The 22,183-nt window shown below is 35.6% G+C and overlaps 1 protein-coding gene across 7 annotated transcripts in view; it reads right to left on the bottom strand.

The window, feature by feature from the left end:
- The window catches only part of LOC106875262 (kalirin), a 551,716-nt gene extending 547,084 nt beyond the window's left edge, over positions 1–4,632 (bottom strand). For 4 of the 7 annotated variants that reach the window (XM_052965690.1, XM_052965688.1, XM_052965685.1 and 1 more), the window contains exon 1: positions 3,470–4,631. In XM_052965690.1, coding sequence (XP_052821650.1) covers positions 3,470–3,536 — 67 coding nt within the window. In that variant the 5' untranslated portion in view covers positions 3,537–4,631. Of the gene's footprint in view, positions 1–3,469 lie in introns of all 7 variants that reach the window. The other 3 variants (XM_052965684.1, XM_052965687.1, XM_052965686.1) reach the window with 1 other exon arrangement.
- Positions 4,633–22,183: the final 17,551 nt, after the last annotated feature.

Here is a 22,183-nt window from a genome sequence, read left to right as displayed (position 1 = left end):
TATATATATATATATATATATGTGTGTGTGTGCGTGTGTATGTATATATATGTATGTGTGTGTGTGTGTGTGTGTGTGTGTGTGTGTGTATGTATGTATATACACACACACATGATGATGATGGCTATCCACCCAGAACCAAGGAAGACCATCACTGACCATTAAGAACATTGTGCACTCAGGCAAATTTATACATTCTACTTGAGGCTCCACCAAGCCCAACACTTCATAAACATACATGTGCACAGATATAGCCGACCAATCTCCCCATTCACAACACCAGCAGTGTGTTTTCAAGTAACTTGCTTAAATTTTGCATAAAAGATGCGTGTTTTTTTCAAAACCACTCACTCCTTCCTTTACTTCTTTCCTCCATTGGTAACAATGACAACCTTTGCTTCCCCAACTAAGCTCCTATATTCCACAGGCTTTCAACAATGATTTTACACAATCCTTAAATTGTAGTCTGAATTTCTAATGGGTGTGCTTTCCGCAAACAAGTTCACCATATATATAGCAACTGCATAAAGATCTTCCAATCTTTTCATCTGAACAAGATGTCCAGGCCAACATAAGTAGTATTTGTGCACCGTTGCTTCAATACTCAGGACATCAGCTCCCCTCTAGACCTCTGTGCCTGGCATCTGCATGGATCAGCCAACATTTAGAATGTGTCTCAGACATCTCTGGCAGAAGCACTCAAGGACCCCTGCATATATGTATATATACATATATATGACTACACATACATGACATATTTGCATATATATATATATATATATATATATATGTACACATGTACCTATACAGTTATATATAGAGGTATTTAGTGTATACATAAATGTATATACATATAATGTCCAACAAACGTCAACATGGAGACACCGAGATTAAATGATCATATTGATATAATGTCTGAGAATCTGTATAAACATATATATAGCCATGGCATATATATGTACATACACATATATGTATTCATACTTGTATATGTATATATATACACACACACATACATTTACATAAATACAGGAAGTCATTCATATATACATACACACACAAACATTTATACATACATAGAAATAGATATCATCGTTATGATTTAACGTCCACTTTTCCATGCTGGCATGGGACAGAGAGAATTTGTTGCGGCAGATTTTCTACGACCAGATAGCTTTCCTGTTGGCAACCCTCACAAGGTAATAACATTTCAGCGGCCACACATAGGAAATTGGAAATGAATGACACAACTTGGATGACAGTGACACTCATTTACCACTATCACGCAATGTCAAGACAAGGGGACGTAAGCATACACACAACAGGCTTCTTTCAGTTTCCGTCAACCAAATCTATTCACATGTCTTTGGTCAAACCAAGGATATAAGATTCTTGCCCTAAGTACCACGCAGTGGAACTGAACCCGGCATCACATAGTCAGAAAGCAAGCTTCATAACCATACAGCCACGCCCGCGCATATGTATATGCGCCTATGTATATCGTTCGCTCGAAATTTATGTATATTATATATATATATATATATATATATATATACACACACACACACACAAATGTATACCTTCTGATATGAAAGTATACGTATATAATATAGCATGTGTGTGTGTGTGTATGTATATATATATATAGAGAGAGAGAGAGGGGGGGGAGATTCTAATGTATGTGTGTGTATATATTATATATATATATACACACACATATCTACTCATATACACATGTTACATTACACCACATATACACATAATTTTCATATATATATATATATATATATATATATATATATATATATATATATATATATATATATATATATACACATATACATAACACACGTCCATATATACGTATGTATTTATGTATACACATTCATATGCATATAATTATGTACATCTATTTGGATACATTCAAGTACACACACACAAATATACGTAACTATATATATGTTTGTATATACACATTTACATACACACACAATGTATATACACGTTTATATACATTCATATATATATATATATATTATACACACACACGTATGTATATATACATATATAACCGTAGATTTATATATACACATACATGCAGATAGATACATAATTTTAGATGCATATCTATTTATATAGAGAGATTTTTGTATATATACACTTTTATAGTAGCATCCATATACATATACGTTTATGCATGCAATTTGTGCATGCGGTGAGGTACGCGTACCTCAGTACATGCACAAATGTCTTATGCGTATAAGCACACAAATATATGCACTTACAGTTATGTATATTTTCGTACATCTTTATACATGTACGAATTTATGCACATTTGCATTTATGTATGCACACATACGTATACATTTTTATGCATCAATATATACATACACATCACGCTCATACATAGAGATGCACCCACCCACCCAAACACACTCCTGTATATATATATATATACCTATATTCCTGATTGTAAGCGCACACACGCGCGCTGAAGTGTGTGTGTGTGTGTGTGTTAGTACTGCTCACACATAATTTAATAAAATGAAGAGTAAAGCAATTCTGTCCAAAAAAAAATCTCTTTTCTCCTCATCTCTTTTCAGTAAAGTTTTATTGGTTAGAATGAGATGTTGGAAAACATATTAAGAGGGAGACAAACAACTACAGTAACTATACGAAATGGAATTAAATTATTTAGTCCTTTACTGACAGAAGTTAATTACATGTATTTATTATTTAAATAGAGGACGGTTGATGTAACAAATCAGTTGTGTGTGTGTGATATATATATATATATATATATATATATACACACACCTTTGAGTTTCGAAACGAAAGGTACTCAATACCAAAGAAAAGTGTAAATATTTAGTGTTGAGATTGCTCTATTCCTCAATTTCGCGTTTACTGCTGTTCACATAGCTAATAGACTGTGTGTGTGTATGTGTGTGTAAGCATACATGAATGTATGTAATTGTCAGAAAGGTATATAATGTGTGTGTGTGTGTGTGTGTGTGTGTATTAATATGAATCATTCACATCATCCAACCCTCAGACTCCTTAACTTTCGTCTTGAGATAAAATACAACCATAGACAATCCATACAATCCCGGTAAGAAAGCTTAGTGATGATGATGATAATAAAGAGAAGGAAGAGAACGATGATGATGTCAATGATAATAATAATAATAATCATAATAATAATAATATCTAACAAGCAATCTCCATTGAAATACAATATTAGGTTTTATAATAAAACAAAGATGATATATTACAAGCTACTGATAAATTTGATAGTGTCGTGTTTTGTGTTATTGCTAGAGAATGTATATAATTTGTAGTAAGAAATCAGTTGTAGCCACATTGGCTATTTTTTCTTCTTCTCCCCTCTGTTCATACAGTGAGTGCCTCTCTCTTGACGGACGAAAATTTACAGCTGAGAACGAAGAAAAAGGTGAAAACTAATTACCTGGTTTGTAATAATGAGCCACCTCACTATCACTTATATTATCTTCCGTTTGTTCACACGAGCTCATGGCTCACATTTCCATATTCTATCAAGAAAACTTAAACTCCCTGTACATCACTGTAGTAGTCCGTGAGTACAGTCCACTGTCAGCCATTATACCAACACACACTTCGGCTACATTCGTATGTTTCCGTTACAGCTGCCGAATGCAAATTGTAAGAGCGTCGATTCTGAGATCAAACCCCGTCGGACGATATTAATTGAGCTTGGCGAGCGTGTGAGTCAGGGAAAGGAGGAAAGTTGTAGAATTGTTTGAAGAATACTGAAGTTTTCAAAAATTCACCGCCGCTCTTAGTGTGATAGAAGACATTTCGCTACTTCCCGTATCGAATGTTGTTAAAATGTTCAGCGAGAGATATATAGATAAATAGGTATTTCTCTCCTGCTCTCTCTGTCTCTCATTCAAAACCGCGCTTTGGAATTGTGAAAACTATGAAAGACCATAGTTGCCTAAAGCTACATTCACATCTTTTAACAGATTTCTTGTTCAGTGGGCTGGTTGGCTTGTTTCTTATTACCATTATTTATTTCATATTTCAAAAATATACACTGACTTTATATAAATGCTTTATTGAAATAAAATTATCAGAATGGTTCATTAAATTATTTTTACATGTTTAAGCATTTTCACTTTATCTATTAAACCTATTTATTTCTGGTTATTAAATAAACTAATATTTCAAATACAAACAAAACACTAAGCAGCCGTTGAAAATTTTTTACTTTTTTTTTTAAATTTTAAATAACGATTACCAGTCATTAATGTCTTAGAACGATCATGATTTTAGCTGAATGTTTTGAGTAAAAAGTAAGTGAAGTAGAGTGAGTGGGCTAAGGCTGTGTAGTCAAGTACTTCGCTCTAACCATCGTTAGGTTAGCGGCAGAGCATGAAAACAGAAGAGAGTCGTGTGCAAAATTCTTGAAGAAACAATCGCGGTAGAATGAGAGATACAGCAGGTATGAATGCTGGCTGCTATACTTCCATCAAGTCGTCTCTGAAAGCAATGTTTTGAGTGTAAAAATATCTACTGAATGAAGTGAAGCAACAGCAGTTGTAATTTACATAGCTTTGTAAACCGTACTTCTATACTTCCATGTTCTGAACACTAGAGTTTGCTTATAAACTCATCAAGGTATGCGTGGACGTCAAAATTCGAAATGAATAAATAATAATAATAATGATTTCTAACTTTGGCATAAGTCCACAAATTTTGAATTAGAGTTTATAGCATAATTAGTTAACCTAACACTTAGCAGGTATATTATTTTATCGTCCCATAGAGATGAAAAGTGAAGTCAACTCTGACTAGATTTGAACTCTAAATATAAAGGGACAATAAATACAGCAAGATGCATCGAAATTTTGTGGGGAGGAGTTTGTCGATTAAATCGATCATACTAACCTAGAAGAGAGAAAAGGCAAAGTTGGACCTCGGCGGAATTTGAGCTTTTATCCAACGATCTAACGATTCCACCAATCAATAGAATTCTAACAGCCCTAAGACCAGATGTTGTAGGTGTGTGTAGTTGACTAAACTGAAACCCTAAACATATTTGAGGGATGGTACAGTCAATTTTAAATCGCTGCTAATAGTTGGCTAGACATAATACCTTGTAGTATTATTTTGTTGGGGCTTTGTACGTGCTGGGTTCAAATCCTTCCGAGATCAACTTTGCTTCCTGAATTCGATAAAATAAAGTACCAGTTGAATACCTGGATCGATGTAATCGACAGATCCCCGCCTAAAAATTCCTAACCTTGTCCCCTGTTTAAGTCCTTAAATGAGCATCGAGTTGGCAAAAATATTAGTGTCAAAATGCTTTGCGGTGCTTCTTCCCTCTCTTCGTTCTGAATTCAATTCCTGTCCCACATCAACTTTGCCTATCATCATTTTGGGTGTCGATTAAATAAAGTACCAGTCATATACTGATGTTGGTGGTATCAACTAACCACCTTCCCCAAAATCCATAATTATATTTATTCGTTCAGCCTAAAGAGAGGGCGTGCGTACTCACAGACTCTCCTAACCTCCGAGATGGATGCGGTTAACGTTTTCAATATATAACCATACATTTCTGCATACACTTGCACGTGCATGAGTGTATGCCCAACTTCTCATTAAAATTGTTTCGTGGACCATGGGAATTTAAACTCAGAATGAGAAAGTATCTAATTAAATAGCATTTAGTCCTTATGATTATAATTTCCAACTTTAGCACAAGGCCATACATTTTGGGAAAAGATTGAGTTACTTGAATCGGATCCGGTACACAAGAAGTACCTGTTTTTTCTACCCCTCTGTGAATAACGGACCATTACCAAATGCCGCAAAATATTTTGTCCGACGCTTTACAGTTTCTGTCATCCAGTCTCGAAATTTGCTGTTTAGAATTTGAAAAATTACAATAAAGGAAAACAGTACATTCTTGATCTATTCTTGTTTGAACTTCAAACCTGTCATCAATTGCAAACTCGTCATATTTCCGTGACTTCTCTAGCAAACTCTGCTATTTTAAAACTTGGGGAAAATTTGGAGATTTATGGGAAAACTGTTTTTGGTTTTAAAAATCATTGCCTGAACTGATTTTACTAGATTAATTTTCCTTAAAAGTTGATTTTTAAGGACGCTAATGTTAAAGTAATATAAGGCTATTAATAAATTGTACTGTGCATAAGATAACTTTTTCTTATCATATCTGTAGGAGTTACCGGGATGGTGAATAGTAAAGGGAAGACATATAGACAAGATGGTTAAAAAGTACCGGTCTATTTTAAGATGTTTGTTTACCTTCAGGACAACCCTGATCAACAGACCTTTAATCAAAGACGTTCCATCTGAAACCATCCTGTTTTTATTCAAGATGATGTTTGTAAATTGAGAAATTTGATTGCTATTTCTAGCATTCAAACGGTTATATGAAAGGTGCTTGTTGGCTTAGATATCTGATAAAGGACATTATCTCGACACTGACACCGGTGAGAAATTATCTTGTTTCGTCAGTCCAGTATGGATAACACCAAATTTTCCTTTATTATTAGTCTTATGTTCAAATTTTATCACAGTCAAGTTTGTCTTTCTACAGTCCCAAGGTCGATAAAATAAGTTCTAGTCAAGTATTGGAAGGAATTTAATCGAATATTTCTCTCCTTCAGAAATCTGTGCACTTGTGCTTATATGAGATAGACAATTCATTCCATAATCTTTACAACTGACGTTTAGCTTCAGGTTAACCCTGATCAAGTAGACCTATGATCAGAGGTATTCCCAACGTGACCATCCCGTTTTATGGATATATAGGATGAGCTGCATTCATCAATGTAACTTTTACTGTCCCAAGACGGCAGAATGTGATTTGAAGATTTGACTGCTACTTCTAGTAGATCGGTCAACCATGTAGAGGTCCCCTCTGCAGCTGACGTTCATGATTTTCTGCCTGAACCACTGCAGGTTGATGTCAGTTGAGAAAAATCTGAACAAGAGGGAATTCTGAAGGGTTGTGATTCTGGAGACGAAATATAGAGTAGTGTTTAGTGTGGATGCTGGTAGGGGTCGAGACACAGAAAGAGAGAGATGAGAACATCAGGTGAGCTTCAACAGAAATAACACAACTTGCTGGTTCAGAGAAGTAGTAGCAGCAGCAGCAGTAACAGTAGTAGTAGTAGTAGTAGTCAGGGCTGCAGTAGTAGCTATAGTAGCAGTAGTAGTAATAGTAGCATCACAGCAGTAGTGGTAGTAACAGCAGTTGTAATACCAGCAGCAGGAGGGACAAGAGAGAGAGAGAGATTATTGGGTCAGAGATTGTAAGCTGTTGGTTTGCAAAGATTTGCCAATTACTCAGATGGCCTTTTATTTGCTGAGTGTTTGTGTAATGTATGTGTGTGCAGAAGCTACTCTGTCCTAGATATGTGAGCAGCACTCTAATGTAGAATGCACTTCTACCTTTTAAATGGTCAGCAACGTTTTAGAGCAGACATACCATACTACTTTAACTGTGTATAGTAATGGACATTAAATAGACACACTGAGAAACATTATTTAGGGATGGGAAACTGCTTTGTTCAGTCTGTTCTGTGTAGCTGTATCTAATTCTGTCCACCACCATCATCAGTGGTGGTATCATCATTATCATCATCAGCTTCATCATCATCATTTTGACATCTGTTCTTTCAATACTAGTGAGAACTGGGCACATGCACATTACTTCAGATTTTACTAGCTAGAGGAAAGTGTCAAAATACCAGTTAGGTTCTTTTCAATATAAATTTTAGGAATCTGTGAACTACTATTTTCTATATTAAATATGGTTGTGCATGCATACATACACATATGTACACAAATATTTACCTAGATATCAACATGGGAAAAAATGCAATATATCATCATCATCATTGTATGACTACTGTTCATGCTGGCATGGTTTGGATAGATCATCAGAATCCAAGGTAATTCTTATTTGGTGTTAACTGCTCTTGTTTTGTTCATACATTCCATTTTAACAAGGTATCTATGGCTAGATGCCCTTCCTAATGCTAAACAGTTTACTGGATGAATTTTATTATTGCATTAATAATAGATTATCATGCCCACACAAAACTAAGAGTCATCTCTGCATTGTCACTACACATTTTACAACTTTTACAGAATGTACTGGGTGTATTTTTGCCATAGCACCAATATTAGAGCAGCTGTCCTGTCAATTGCAAAACTAAAGGTTACTCTTTAGTACAAACATGTTTTAGCAATAAAGATGGGTGATGATATAGAGGGGGGGAGAAAGAAAGAAAGAAAGGTAGAATGATAAAGGATAATGTTGAGAGAATTGAATACAGGTAGATCCAATGCTATTCCCTATTATACAAAGTGGCATGGGACAGTGAATAAGAGAAAGGCACTTGATGGATGAGAGGGCAATAGATGGAGATTTAACATAAACATAACAGGTGAGAAATCCAGTGTAGATATATATTGTAAATCCCAGCCTCCATCACCACCACTGCCATTTTAATTACTATTTTGCCATGCTTTCACTTGTGTGTAGGACTTCTTCCCTATTGAAAGTCACTACTTGTTTCTATCTTTTGTCATCTTTATCAGATTGCCTCAAGCTCTATTGTCAGTTTGATGTTATGTTGCAGTCATAAATGGCAGTAGTAATCCAGGCAAGAATAAATGTCCTCCACAGGACCAACATGGTTTCCTTTTCCTTGTATTGATTGATCTCAGAATCCAACCAGCCAGTCACCTGTGCATTGCTGCTATGGAATGATGCATCATTATTTATGTGAACTCCCAGGTCGTGCAACAACTGTGATTCTGGGATTGTAATACTCCCTGGCCCTATGCATTCTAATTGTAATCAACTTGTGAGCTAATAGCAGTGCACTTGAAATTTCTCAGCAATGAGCTGCATGTTTTCTTCAGCCTTCTTGTATATTGCATTCATATCTTTCTGTAGTTTTGAGATATCATCAAGGTCATTGACTGCCTGTAATACTTTTGTATTGTCAGTATTGCTGGTATGAGTGGCATGTCTGAGAGAGCTATCACAAACAGTAGTGGTCCCAATACAATTCCCTGAGTGACTGCAGTTAGAATTGGTATTTCTTCAGAGAGAGCAACATTGGCTGCACCTGTCTGACTCCTAAATTTTAAATAGTCATGCATTCACAGGCATGTTCATACATATGTATATATGAATGTATGCGTGCGCGCGTGTGTGTGTGTAGGCCAACCAAAGCCTTGTGAGTGGATTTGGTAGGCAGAAACTGAAAGAAGCAAACTGGCAGAATCGTTAGCATGCCGGGCGAAATGCTTAGTGGTATTTCGTCTGCCATTATGTTCTGAGTTCAAATTCCGCCGAGATTGACTTTGCCTTTCATCCTTTCGTGGTCGATAAATTAAGTACCAGTTACGCACTGGGGCCGATGTAATCGACTTAATCCCTTTGTCTGTCCTTGTTTGTCCCCTCTATGTTTAGCCCCTTGTTGGCAATAAAGAAATAAGAAACTGAAAGAAGCCCATCATATATACAAATATATCTGTGTGTGTGTGTTTGTACCTATGTGTGCGTGTCTTTGTGTCTGTGTTTGTCCTCCCATCACCACTTGACAAATGGTGTTGGTGTGTTTATGCCCCTGTAACTTAAAGGTTCAGCAAAAGACACCAATAGAATAAGTACTAGGCTTAAAAAAATAAGTCCTGGGGACGATTTATTTGCCTGAAATCCTTCAAGGCAGTAAAAGAATAAAAGAGTATATTGTTGTTGTCATGTACTGTACGCCTGCAGCATATTGATGACACTGCAAGGAAAATCTTGCTAATTAAATACAAGGCTTCCAACTGCCTTACAACTCTTGTCCAACCAGCTTTTGATATTGGGAGAATATACAAATAATAACAACAGACGAGGACAGGTGGTGTAAATAACAAAAGTATATATTAGTATGACGCTCGGGAATACGGAAAGTCTTTGACGTTTCGAGCTACGCTCTTCAACAGAAAGAATACGGAGACAAGGAGAAAAACACGGAGAAAAAAAAATTGAATAGTGTTCAGTCAACGGTCAGACTCAACCACATCATCCTCTATGATTTCTTCAAATTCTGTATGTTTTACAAGTGTCTCAATATCTTTCCGAATTTGATGCAAACTTTCTGCTTTTGGAAAACTTGTAATGTCACAGATACAGTTTGGCTATATACTTTTCCAAGGACTATTTGAAGTTGAAGGTTTCACTTCATCCCATGACTCAGCTATATTTTTCACAGCATCCATTATGTTGAAATTCTTCTAGAAATTTCTAACTGTAGGTTTATTCTCTCTGTCAATTGCTTTCATAAGTTGTCTGAAAGTTCTTCTCATAAGATGTCTTGAAGTCAGCAATCACACCTTGATTCATTGGCTGGAGCAAAGAACGTGTATTCTTGGGGATATATTCTACTCTCACATTATCAGAGATGTCGTCTAAGCTCACTCAGTGGCTCAAGGCATTGTCTAAAAGAAGCAATGTTTTGTTTGAAAGGTTATGTTTGTCACTTTCTACAGCAGGACAATAAATGTTTGTAAACCACTCTTTGAAAAGGCTCTTTGTCACCCATACCTTCTTGTTTGAATGCAAAGTCAGAGGTAGATTAAACTTTGAATATACCTTGAAAGCCCTTGGATTTTCAGAGTGATACATATGTAGAGATTTTACTTTCATAAGAAACTCCAGGCAATTTTTGGAAGCTTTAATGTTGATTTTCTTTTTAAAAAATAAAAGTTCTAACTGGCATGCTTTTACAGAGAAGTTCAATTTCTTCAACCTTGGAAATTTGCTCTGATGTGTGGCCCCCTTTATCAACAATTTTCTTTAGATTCTCAAGATAATTAGAAGCTGCCTTTGTTTCAGCAATGGCAGCATCACCAGTCATTTTTGTGTTGTGCAGATTCAAGTGCTTCTTAAACTTTTCAAACAAGCCTTACTTGCCAATAGAGTTTTTTTCATTAGAAGTTTAACCTTCTTTTTCAACAAATACTCATACAAACTTTTGACTTTCTTTTAATTACTATTATCATTATGTGTGTACATATATACACACATAATCATACATATACACACATAGCAGGTTTATACATATGAGACTAAATATGTATAAATCCGAACACTGGGTATTATTGGTGTTTTATATTATATGATGAAATGAAATAATTTGAAAATGGGAAATGATGAATCAAAACTTAAACGAGAAATTGAAAGACATAGCGCAAAAAAAAAAATAAAGAAAAAACAAATAATAAAACTTCTACAGTTGGATGCCCTTCCTAACACCAACCACTCTGAGAGTGCAATGGGTGCTTTTTACATGCCAGCAGCACAGGAGCCAGTCAGGCAGGCCTGGCATCAATCACATTCAGATAGTGCTTTTTACATGCCACCAGCATGAGTGTCAGTCAGGGGGTACTGGCATTAGCCACGTTCAGATGGTGCTTTTTATGTGCCACCGGCATGGATACATATACATATATATATATATATATATATATATATATATATATATATATATATATATATATGTATGTGTATATATATATATCTATGTATGTATATATATATATATTGAGTAGTTGGCGTTAGGAAAGGCATCCAGCTGTAGAAACTCTGCCAAATTTAGATTGGAGCCTGGTGTTGCCATCCGGTTTCACCAGTCCTCAGTTAAATCGTCCAACCCATGCTAGCATGGAAAGCGGACGTTAAACGATGATGATATATATATATATATTTATTTATATTGGAAAATGCACCCACTACATCCTATAAAGTGAATGGTTGGTAAGTGGAAAGATATTCAGCCATAGAAATCAAGTCAGATAACATGTATGAACACACATGGGAGCAGCAAATTCCAATAAGAAATGATTTAAACAATGATGACCAGTCCAACCCATACCAGCATGGAAAGCAGATGATATAAAATGATGATGTAAAAAGCTGTTACATACATACACAAACACACACACCTTCATGTATGTATGAATGTATGTTTGTGTACGCTTATGTAAGTATGTATGTATGTATATCATTATCCAGTTTACTTTTGAGATATTTTGTCAAAAGAGAAAGAGCCGGTTTCTAACCTAGATCCAAGGCTCCTTCATTAGAATTTCAACAGGGTATTTTTGTATGTATGTATGTGTGCAGATTTATATGTTTTATATATGTATGTATGCATGCATGTGAGACTACAAATAACTCTTATCTTCAAACATAAACAAATCTCTCTCTCTCTCACACTTTCTCTCATACACTTCCTCTCCTCCCCTTTCTCTCTCACTGTTTGTATGTGTGTGTACACATACTCACATATTAATAAGCATACATTGAGAGAGATGAGTTATTACTAGTCTGGTAAAAATAGAATTATGAACCCTAAAGTTTTGTATTTTTATTTACTTCTGACTAGGATTAACCTAACAAGCATACATTTTAAATCACAGGCTTTCAGCACATTTGTTCTTTCTGTGACTGTCTCATAAAATCCACTTTGATCGTTTTAATGTTATTTAATAATATGTCCTTAAAGTGTTCTGTATAGATGTTTAGCCATTTGCTGATAATAAGAGTGAGTCAATAGCTATCCTCTCCTGTTATTGGTATAATAATTAACTGGAAATTTCCAGCTGGATGTGAGTTATATTTAAGTACAGAGTCAACATTTCCATTATGACATTCAATTGTAATATCTTATGTTAGTAACAATTGGCTGGGCAATTAGCTTTATCATTAGTTATTTTATTTACAGTACATTTGATCAATGTATAGTTTGAGGCTACCATAGTGTTGTTGTTGCTAATGCTGCTGCTACTGTTGTTGTTGTTGTTGTTGTTGTTGTTGGTGGTGGTGGTGGTGGTAATAGTGATGATGATGATGATGGTGATGATGAGCTTTGCTCAAATTCATTCCATGAATGTCTATTCCATCTTTAATTTTCAGACATAGAATAGATGCATTTATAATTTCATAGAATATTGCTGTCTTTACACCATCACCCTACCTTCACCCATAAACACAAAGAGAAAAACTTAATATTTATGTGAGTGCTCTTCTTTGCCCATAGGTATAAATGAATGTCTCCTAATTCACCTCTACCCTTGCCTATTTCTTTTTTCTTCACCTTTAGTCATATATAATAACAGCTATTAATGAACCCCCTAACACTTCTTCCCAACTATGTACAAGGAGGTGCTAAAAAATTTCTGGTTTTAAGGGTATCGCAAAAGGCCTGGCTGGAGGCCCACCTTCTGAGCTCTTTAACAGGGCTTACAAAAAACTTAAGGACTGCTACAATAAGTGTGTGAATCTGAGAGGGGAATATGTTGAATAAAATCATAACTGATGCTCCTGTATTTTCTTTTACCCAAAGCTGGGAACGTTTTAGCACCCCATCGTACATTGATTAACTTGTTTCTGTTCTTGCTGTTTAATTTCAGGACTACCCTGACCTAGCAAGCTTAGGATGAGAGATGTTCTGACCCAGAAAGTATTGCCTTTTTTAATACTTTGGGCATGTATCTTCACCTATGGCTTCACCAATGGCTTGGAAATGGATTTGGTAGAACAAATACCATGAAGCATTTTGTTTGGCACTCTAATGATTCTGCCAGTCCACTATCCTTTTTGAGTCTACTTCATAATTAAAATTATTTCTTAAGTCTTTCAAAAGAAAATACATTTTAACTCAATTCACTCTCAAATTAATGTCACCTTTTGGCCTTTGCTGTAAGATTTTGAACAAGGTTTCCAGTGTTAGAATAAATCAATATCTTGATGCATTATTTCCATCTACAATGACCCATTTGCATTGGTTTCTTCCTCCCTTTTCTATCGTCAATCCTGGGAACTCAGAAAAAAAAAACATGGGTGTTGAACTTCCTCTTCCTCTGATTAAACCATAAAAAAAATTTTTTAAAACATATAGCAATGAGTTTTTACAATACAATGTCATGTAGTGAAGGAGATAAATATATGAAATTGAAACAACCCTAAAATACAGCTAGTACTTATTTGAGCTAAAGAGGGAGCCTCTTTGTGATTGTTTAACCTGCTAGTAATAACACTGAAATCTCCCACAAATCACAACATATTATATTAACAATTAAGACACATTCAATAATGTACCCTTATATACATGGAAATGATGGCAGGATGATCATGGCTGAAATTCCTTTGAATGTAGGCCCTTTGGCTGACAGTTAACTTAGGCGTAAACTATAAAAACATCTGATATTTATTTTACCAGCTTAGGATTGTTGTTGTTGCTGTTTAGTCTCTGATCAATGAGTAAGCTGATCTTTTTTTTTCAGATATAGTGTATTAAAAAACTACATACACTATCTGCTTTCTTTGGTAGTGTATGATATCATTTTCTTTGGTAGTGTATGATAAGAGGAAAGTTTGGTTGTTATTTCTAGCCAATTAAATGACCATGTAGAGGCTTTGACTTGTAAGTAACTGTGAAAATTGAAAGACAATGCTAACCCCAGTGTGGTTTGAACTCAAAATATAAAGGGATGTAACTATTTACTAGAAGGCATTTCTCCTCACACTCCACTGTTTTTAACCAATGCTCTTTCACTTGTTTGTTTTTACATCCATTTTCTTTGCTGTCATGGGTTAGACAAAATATATTACCAAGGTATTGTTTTACAGCTGGATGCCTTTTATGTCATGTATTTGTTTTTCAAGTTAGCAATATCTTATTCCATGAGTCTTCAAGCTTACAGAGCCAGCAGATGATCCACTAAAAGAGAAAATTACAGCATCAGCCATAGCTGAGCAAATTTTGCACAAGAGCAAAAGTAAACGCATGCATGTGTGTGCACACACACACACAAAAACTCACACACATGCATGCACACACACACACACAAACTCACACAGACAAACACACATGCACATGCATACACATAAGCACGCAGTTGCCTGTGCACACACACATACACCCCACCTTATATATATCATCATCATCACCTTCATTTAATGTCACTTCATTGCATGGGTGAAATGGAATTTGTTGAGAGCTGATTTTCTACAGTTGGATGTCCTTCCTGTCACCAACCCTTACCTGTTTCCAAGCAAAGTAATATTTCCCCATGACCAGACATGTTTTTCATTAAAGACCAGAAATGAACAACACCACTTTTATGACACTGATGCTTTTTTTATATATATAATAATCACATAATGTCAAGACAAAGGCAGATATAAAGGTGCACACACACACACACACTCACACAAACACACACACACACACAAACACGTATACACACACACATTTTTACAACAAGCTTCTCAGTTTCTTTCTATCATACCAACTCACAAGGCTTTGCTTGTATTGAGGCTATTGTAGAAGATACTTGCCAAAGGTACCACAAAGAGAGACTAAACCCAAGACCACATGGTTGGGAAGCAAGCTTCTTAACCACACCCCTAAGCTCTTGCGACTATATGTATAACAGGCTTCTTCCAGTTTTCAGCTAGCAAATTGTCTCATAAGGGTTTGATTGGCATGGGGTTATAGTATATCAAATATTAATTCATTATTGATGTAGGATTACATTTTTTTTCAGTTAGAGGAGAGACAGCACCCATGATAGTGTTTGTAAATATGATGTGGCTTGTGTTTAATTATAACATCCTTAAATTGACATCTACAAGAAAAAAAAACATGGTGGAAAGAGGAGGTAATTCAGAGAGTTGGGTACTGCTACATAATACTAACTAAAGGGTAAGAGAATAACTTTTTAGTCTTAGTCTTCTATTATAATTATAATTACATCTATGACACATTATAAAAATATTAATGATTCAAAACTAGTATTTGACTAGTATTTGACCATGGAAGGATAAAACACAAAGTTGAAAAGTTGACTCATGAATTTCGGTAACTTATTCCCATAGACATCTTGTCTGATGTTCTAACAATTTTAACAAGATTGATCATGGTATATTACTGGTATTGAATTTAACAGCCTCAGAAGAATATAAGCACACACTAATATACTAGGATATCACTTTGCTATAGACAGGGCTAAGGTTACATACTGTAAAGTAGTGTAACATTCTACCAGTTCTGCTGACTCACTACTATTCTACTCATTTTACATACTTCATAAGAATGAAGAACAAAAGGAATCTCAACTGGAATTGAACACAATAACAGTCATGTGTTAACAGACCTCCTGGTACATGTTCTTTTTCTGTTGTCTTTGCTGAGCAAATGCCTTCAAAATTCTACATTTCCTTATCATTTTCAGAGTTATAAAATATTTTATTTGAATTTTGCAATGGAAATGTTCAGATCTATTCTGGAATAAAATAATTCTATAATAATAAATGATACTTTTGCCATTTGTATCATTTGATGTTTTTTCACTTTTATTCTTAAGAATCTGAGACCAAGTTCTGTTTTAATTAAAGTATTTTGAATAGGGACAAATTAATGAGAAAATAATTTACAAAGCTATTTAGCAATTTAATTAAACTCAGAGAGTAAATACTTTTAAAAAGTAACAAAATTGACAAACACACACATCCATACACGCATGCACACACACACACACACACATCACATACACACACATACAAACATGCACACACACACACACACAAACATGTACATACATATATCACCATTCTCATTTAACATCCATTCCCTGTGCTAGCTGTTATATATACACACACACATATATATATATATATATAAATATTAATATTTAGAAATATTAATATTTATATATATATACACATTTATACATTCTTATGGGCATGCATACATACAAACATGGTGCCTTCTAACTCCTTGAGCATGATACCTTCTGTATTAAAATCATAGATGTAGTAACTTCTTGTCATTTGCTCCTATAGTTTAAAAAATAGAACAGTATGACAAGACCATGACTCTATCTCTTAGACACCAATACCACTTCACTGAAGGGTGCAAATATGTGGACAACTAGAAAATTACACCTGCTCCCACCTATAGCAGATCTTTAGTCCCTCTCAAGCAAAGAAGCTTCAAAAGTGGTGGTATTTCTCTACTGCAGTTGCACATAATACTCCAACTCCTACAATAAGAGGTCTAGCATGTTTTTGTAACATCAGTACCACTCTGTAAATGTTTGAAGTCAAACTGGTTACAGGCAAAACAGACAAAATGCCAGACTACACACACTGCAGGTTTCAAGCAAGAGTGTCTTTCTCCCAGCTGGATTTCCATACACAATTAAATATAGATAAATATGCATACATACACACTAACGGATGGTTGATGACCCTTTTGAGTTTATCCACATTTTGACAGGTTTTGTTTTTCATCCCACAGGGTGTCCAAAAGTTACCCTCCTCACCCAGAAAACTTGGCGGTGCTGTTGGTTTAGTCACTGTCAGCATGACCGTGCAACAGTTTGTACTAGTTTACATGGTTACCAATTGTAGGTTCCTGACTATTAGATACTTAACTTCAAACACATACACACACACACACATGTATGTGTGTGATAAGAATTCAAATATATGTTGGTGCATTTGGTTATGGTAGTAAATATTTAAGCAGTAATCATAGTATGTATTGCAGTTCCAATATTTGAATTTATGGGCTTCCTCTAGGCATTCTGGTTTCCACACATTATAAGAATGACTTTATTTCATGGGCAATTTACCTCCTGATACTTTGATTTTAACTCATTTTCTGATTCTTTAAAGAAAGAATTTCAAAAACAAAAGAATATGTTTTCTTCAAAATTTGCTTCAAATGAAATGAAACTAATATCACATTTACTTAATTGTTTCTTCTTTTTAATATGCTTGAATGGTAACCCTGTCTTATTTAATATGCTTAAATCATGTCGTTTATACAATTATATTGCAAAATATGCTATCAATATTCAGTACATATCTGTAGTTACAGCACATTAGACACTGGACTGCTATAATTGTATTGGAAAACTAATCCCTTTCATCCATTAAATATAAGTTTTGAAACAATATACAACCGTGTTTTATTAAACTGGATACACCTTTGTTAAGATCAACAGTTCATGGCCATTTATAGCTACTTTCCAACCAAGTATTTTGCTAGTATGCATTAGATTCAGAATAAATTTATTACAAGCTGTATTGCTAAAATCATGTAGAAACTATGAAGCAGGTTGAAAACTCTTGAATGGTTACCTAAAATTCCATTAACCAGTGAGCCATAAAAGATGTTGAGTCATTGAAATAACACAGCAATAAGCTCCTTAACTGAATCCCTGATGAGAGTTGTGATTAATCTCCAACAACTTGCCAATCTAATGAAAACCAAGCTAGTGTAGATAGAATATCTAGTGAAGTGAATAGAAATAAAGCAGAAGAACTAGTTGAGATTCAACATCAAACTGATAAACTAGTTTACATCAGAAGGAAGAAGATATTTCACTTGAGCTGGGGAATATAATGTTTTGTCAAGGCTACACAAATGAAAAAAAACAAAAAAGATACTCATGATCCTGTGGCAATTATCACATGATAATTTTAAATATTTTTTTTTTTTTTCACAGTTTTACATTCATTATTTCATGCTTGCTTAGGTAAGATGGTTGTTATTGGAGCAATTGTTTTTACAGCTGGATGCTCTTCCCCTCCACTACTAACCAATTCAAACTATAAAGAAAGAACAGGACCTGTTTTTCTTAGTTAAGTAACTTACAGCAAGCAGATTTTTATACCTTGCAATAGCTGTAAATTTTTTTTCATGGGGAATATTTCCTTTTCAGGATTGATCATGATGTGTATGTGTGTGTGTAATCATTATTATTTAACTTCTATCTTCCATACTGACATGGGTTGGGCAGCTTGGCAAGATTCAATGAGCTGGAGTATGCATAAAGTTCTAATGTCTGTTTTTGGCATGGTTTCTATGGTTGGATGCCTTTCCTAAAACCAACTATTTTACAGAGAGTACTGAGTGCTGTTTTCATGACACAGGCACTTATGACATTATCAAGTTGCTTGCAAGACAAAGAAATAAAAATCTGAAGAAGGAGGAGGAGGAGATGAAGAAAAAGGAGGAGGAGGAGGAGGAGGAGGAGGAACATTCTTTACTGAGTGAAGTTGAAATAGATGAGGAGGTGGCTCTATGCCAGATGTAGAGAGGCTAAGGTATGATAGCAGGACAAGAACAAGTGTTTTGCTACAGAAGAGATAGATGGCTACTGCACATTATATAAAAGTGGATAGGAGTGAGTTGCTGGAAGAAGGTAAAGATGTTCATGATGAGGTATCAGAGTGTACTGTCAAGGAATAATAGGGTGAATGTAAACGGGAACATGAACTGAGGATTGGGAGGTGTGGATGAAGTTCATAGGAGTGTTAGAGAAGTATGACAAGTAATTAGAGATGGGAGTAGAGGTTAATGTAGGGAATGATGTACTAGGATGGAGGTGTGGTCAGAGGTAAATATCAGTATGAAGAAGAGTAAAAGAAATAGCTCAGGAATGAAATGTAGAATGGCAGTACAGGAACAGTGGAGAGTAGCAGAATAATAAACCTGTAGATAGATCAGAAAATAGGGATATGAGTGTCCAATTCTTCTTTTGTGCCTGATAAAGAGCCACTCTTCAGTTCAGTGAACAGCTTCTTAGTAAACCCGTACAGGTCCTTCAGAAACTGCCCCCAAGTCCTTTTACTCTCCTTTCGACGCTCATATCGGCGGATATGTTATTGAACATAATGACATTTCCTTTTCAAATCATCATACAACAGTGCGAGGCCAGGTTTTTCATCTTCTGTAGCCCATTTCCATCGCTTTCTTAGGCTGGTCTTTTCCTTCCTCATCTGTTTCATTTTCCTGATCCTCCTACTTGGTCCACACTTCCCTTTCACTAATCGGATACTCTCTTTCACTCCAAACAATTCCTTCCCTGTATCGTAAATTGAGCATGTTAATTTTCCCAGTTTCTCCACTGTAGAGCCTGTCATTTTATAAAGAGATCGACATACCTTGTTTTCAAACTCTTTATATTTCCCTTTCTCATTAGCAGCAGGCCACAAAACCCTTGGTTTCCTCCGAGTACTATCTGAGGCACCAGTTTCATAAATTGCAGTTTCCTGACAGGAAGAGGTCTTTGCTGTAGCATTTATCAATCCGCTGTGGTTTGAGTCCGGGGATGATTTGCCACATGTTTTACGATCAGATAATCCACACTGCTCTGTCTTCTTCTCACAAGTCTTTCCTTGATGTATCTTCAAGCCTCTCACAGTTGCAAAGGTTCTACAACACAGCTTGCATCCAAAGTTGTTTACCCTTCGTTCACTATTCGAATTTCTGCAAATGTGCTAAGCACTGATGCTGATCATAGTTTAATCAATAAGAGTAGGAGCGAAGTAAATGCAGTAAAAGTAGTGGGGGGCAGTGGAGCCCCATTTAAGCGACCCCTCAGAAATTGAACCTCCTTACGATACTCTATAAGTCAGTAGAGTGGGTATATTATCCAAAATGTATAGTATTAAATATCCATCACAGTTGATCTTACCAATCAGTTTCGTGTAAAGAATACAATGGAGTGTAAGATAACAATCCAATTATATAACTTTACGCTCATCAGAGTTAGCTGATATGGAAGGGAATATGGCAACTGCTCTCTATGGTTAGAGGTGGATTAGCACAACCAGTCAGTGGCTGCTGTGAAAAAGGTGGTGAAATGAAAAAGAGCCAGGGGGTTAGGTTAGGAGTTATGTCAAAAATCTCTTTACTTGAAGACAAACTGGAGATTCTACTGCTGACACCCTTAATCAGGTTCCTTAACATTATGGCTGGATGGCAGGAACTTGTGTTAATGTAAGACAACTTCTCATTTGGTTTCCTAAAGGACCAATAGACTCCTGATTCCAAAACCAGGGTCATGTCAAGGAAACCTACTGTTTCCAGGTTGCTCTCTATTGTCCAAAAGAGTTTGTGGTGCTTGTTAGGTCCTTTCTGAGCCTATCTAGCAGGTGGCCATTAGCCCCTCTCGATATTGCTAGTGTGTTGTCCCTGTAGAAGCCAAAGCTAGTTGAAGGGAATTTATTTTTTAGTATATCAAGGATGAAGAGACCAACTAGGTCACATACATCCACACTGTCAGAAGCATCCATTGCCACGTCGAAGGAGCCCTCTGGGTCAGTGTATTTGATCCAAGCAGACTCCTTACTGAAGAGTAGGCTTCTTCTGGCATGCATGATAATGTATATATCCTCATCGTTGACTTTAGTATAGGCCCTAGCAAAGTTCAGTGCCTTTAACAGGAGCTCCCTTGATATAGATGTGTAGAAGTCCACTATATCAAATTGGGTAAACCTAGCTTTATCCCTATCCTGCCACCGTTGGCCTTAAACTATGTAATGACTTCATTGGTGTTGTGCCATAGGGTGAGGTCAGAGGCATTTCTCACACTGTTACTCATCTTCCTGGTGAGCCGTTTGCTCACCTATCCTATGTCAGACTTCACCGGGTTTATCAGACTGCAATTAGGGTTAGAGGCAAAGTTAGGCTCATGATCCTTGATTGTTATGAAGGCCTCTTTCTTCATCAGTGTCACTACCCTATCTTCTATGCCTAGTTTAAAAGCTATATCTCTGATGAGCGTAGAGTTATATAATCGGATTGTTACCTAACACTCCATTGTATTCTTTATGCAAAACCGATTGGTAAGATCAGCCGTGATGGATATCTAATACTATACATCTCGGATAATATATATATATATATGTACATATATATTTTTGTGTGTATGTGTGTGTGTTTGTATTTGTCCTCCCACCACTGCTTGACAACCAGTGTTGATTTGTTTACATCTGCAGTACTCAGCAGTTTGGTAAAAGAGATCGATAGAATAAGTACCAGGCTTAAACAGAAGTACTGGGGTCAATTTGCTTCACTAAAACTTTAAAACCTTCAAAGCAGTACCCCAACAATGGCTACAGTCCAACGACTGAAACAATTAAAAGTTAAAAGATAAATTAGGTAAACAGATAATTAAAAAGAACTGGTAAAAAAAAAAATGGAACTTTATAAACTAAATACTATATCATTTTACCAATAATTGCTTCAATAGCTTTATGATAATAATTTTCAAAACATTTCATAATGTTTCA

This window comes from Octopus bimaculoides, chromosome 2 (genome assembly GCF_001194135.2).
Source record: "Octopus bimaculoides isolate UCB-OBI-ISO-001 chromosome 2, ASM119413v2, whole genome shotgun sequence".
In the NCBI taxonomy this organism is placed as follows: Eukaryota; Metazoa; Mollusca; class Cephalopoda; order Octopoda; family Octopodidae; genus Octopus; species Octopus bimaculoides.
Note: the sequence above shows the minus strand (reverse complement) of the source record. Positions and strands in the feature narration are given on the sequence as shown.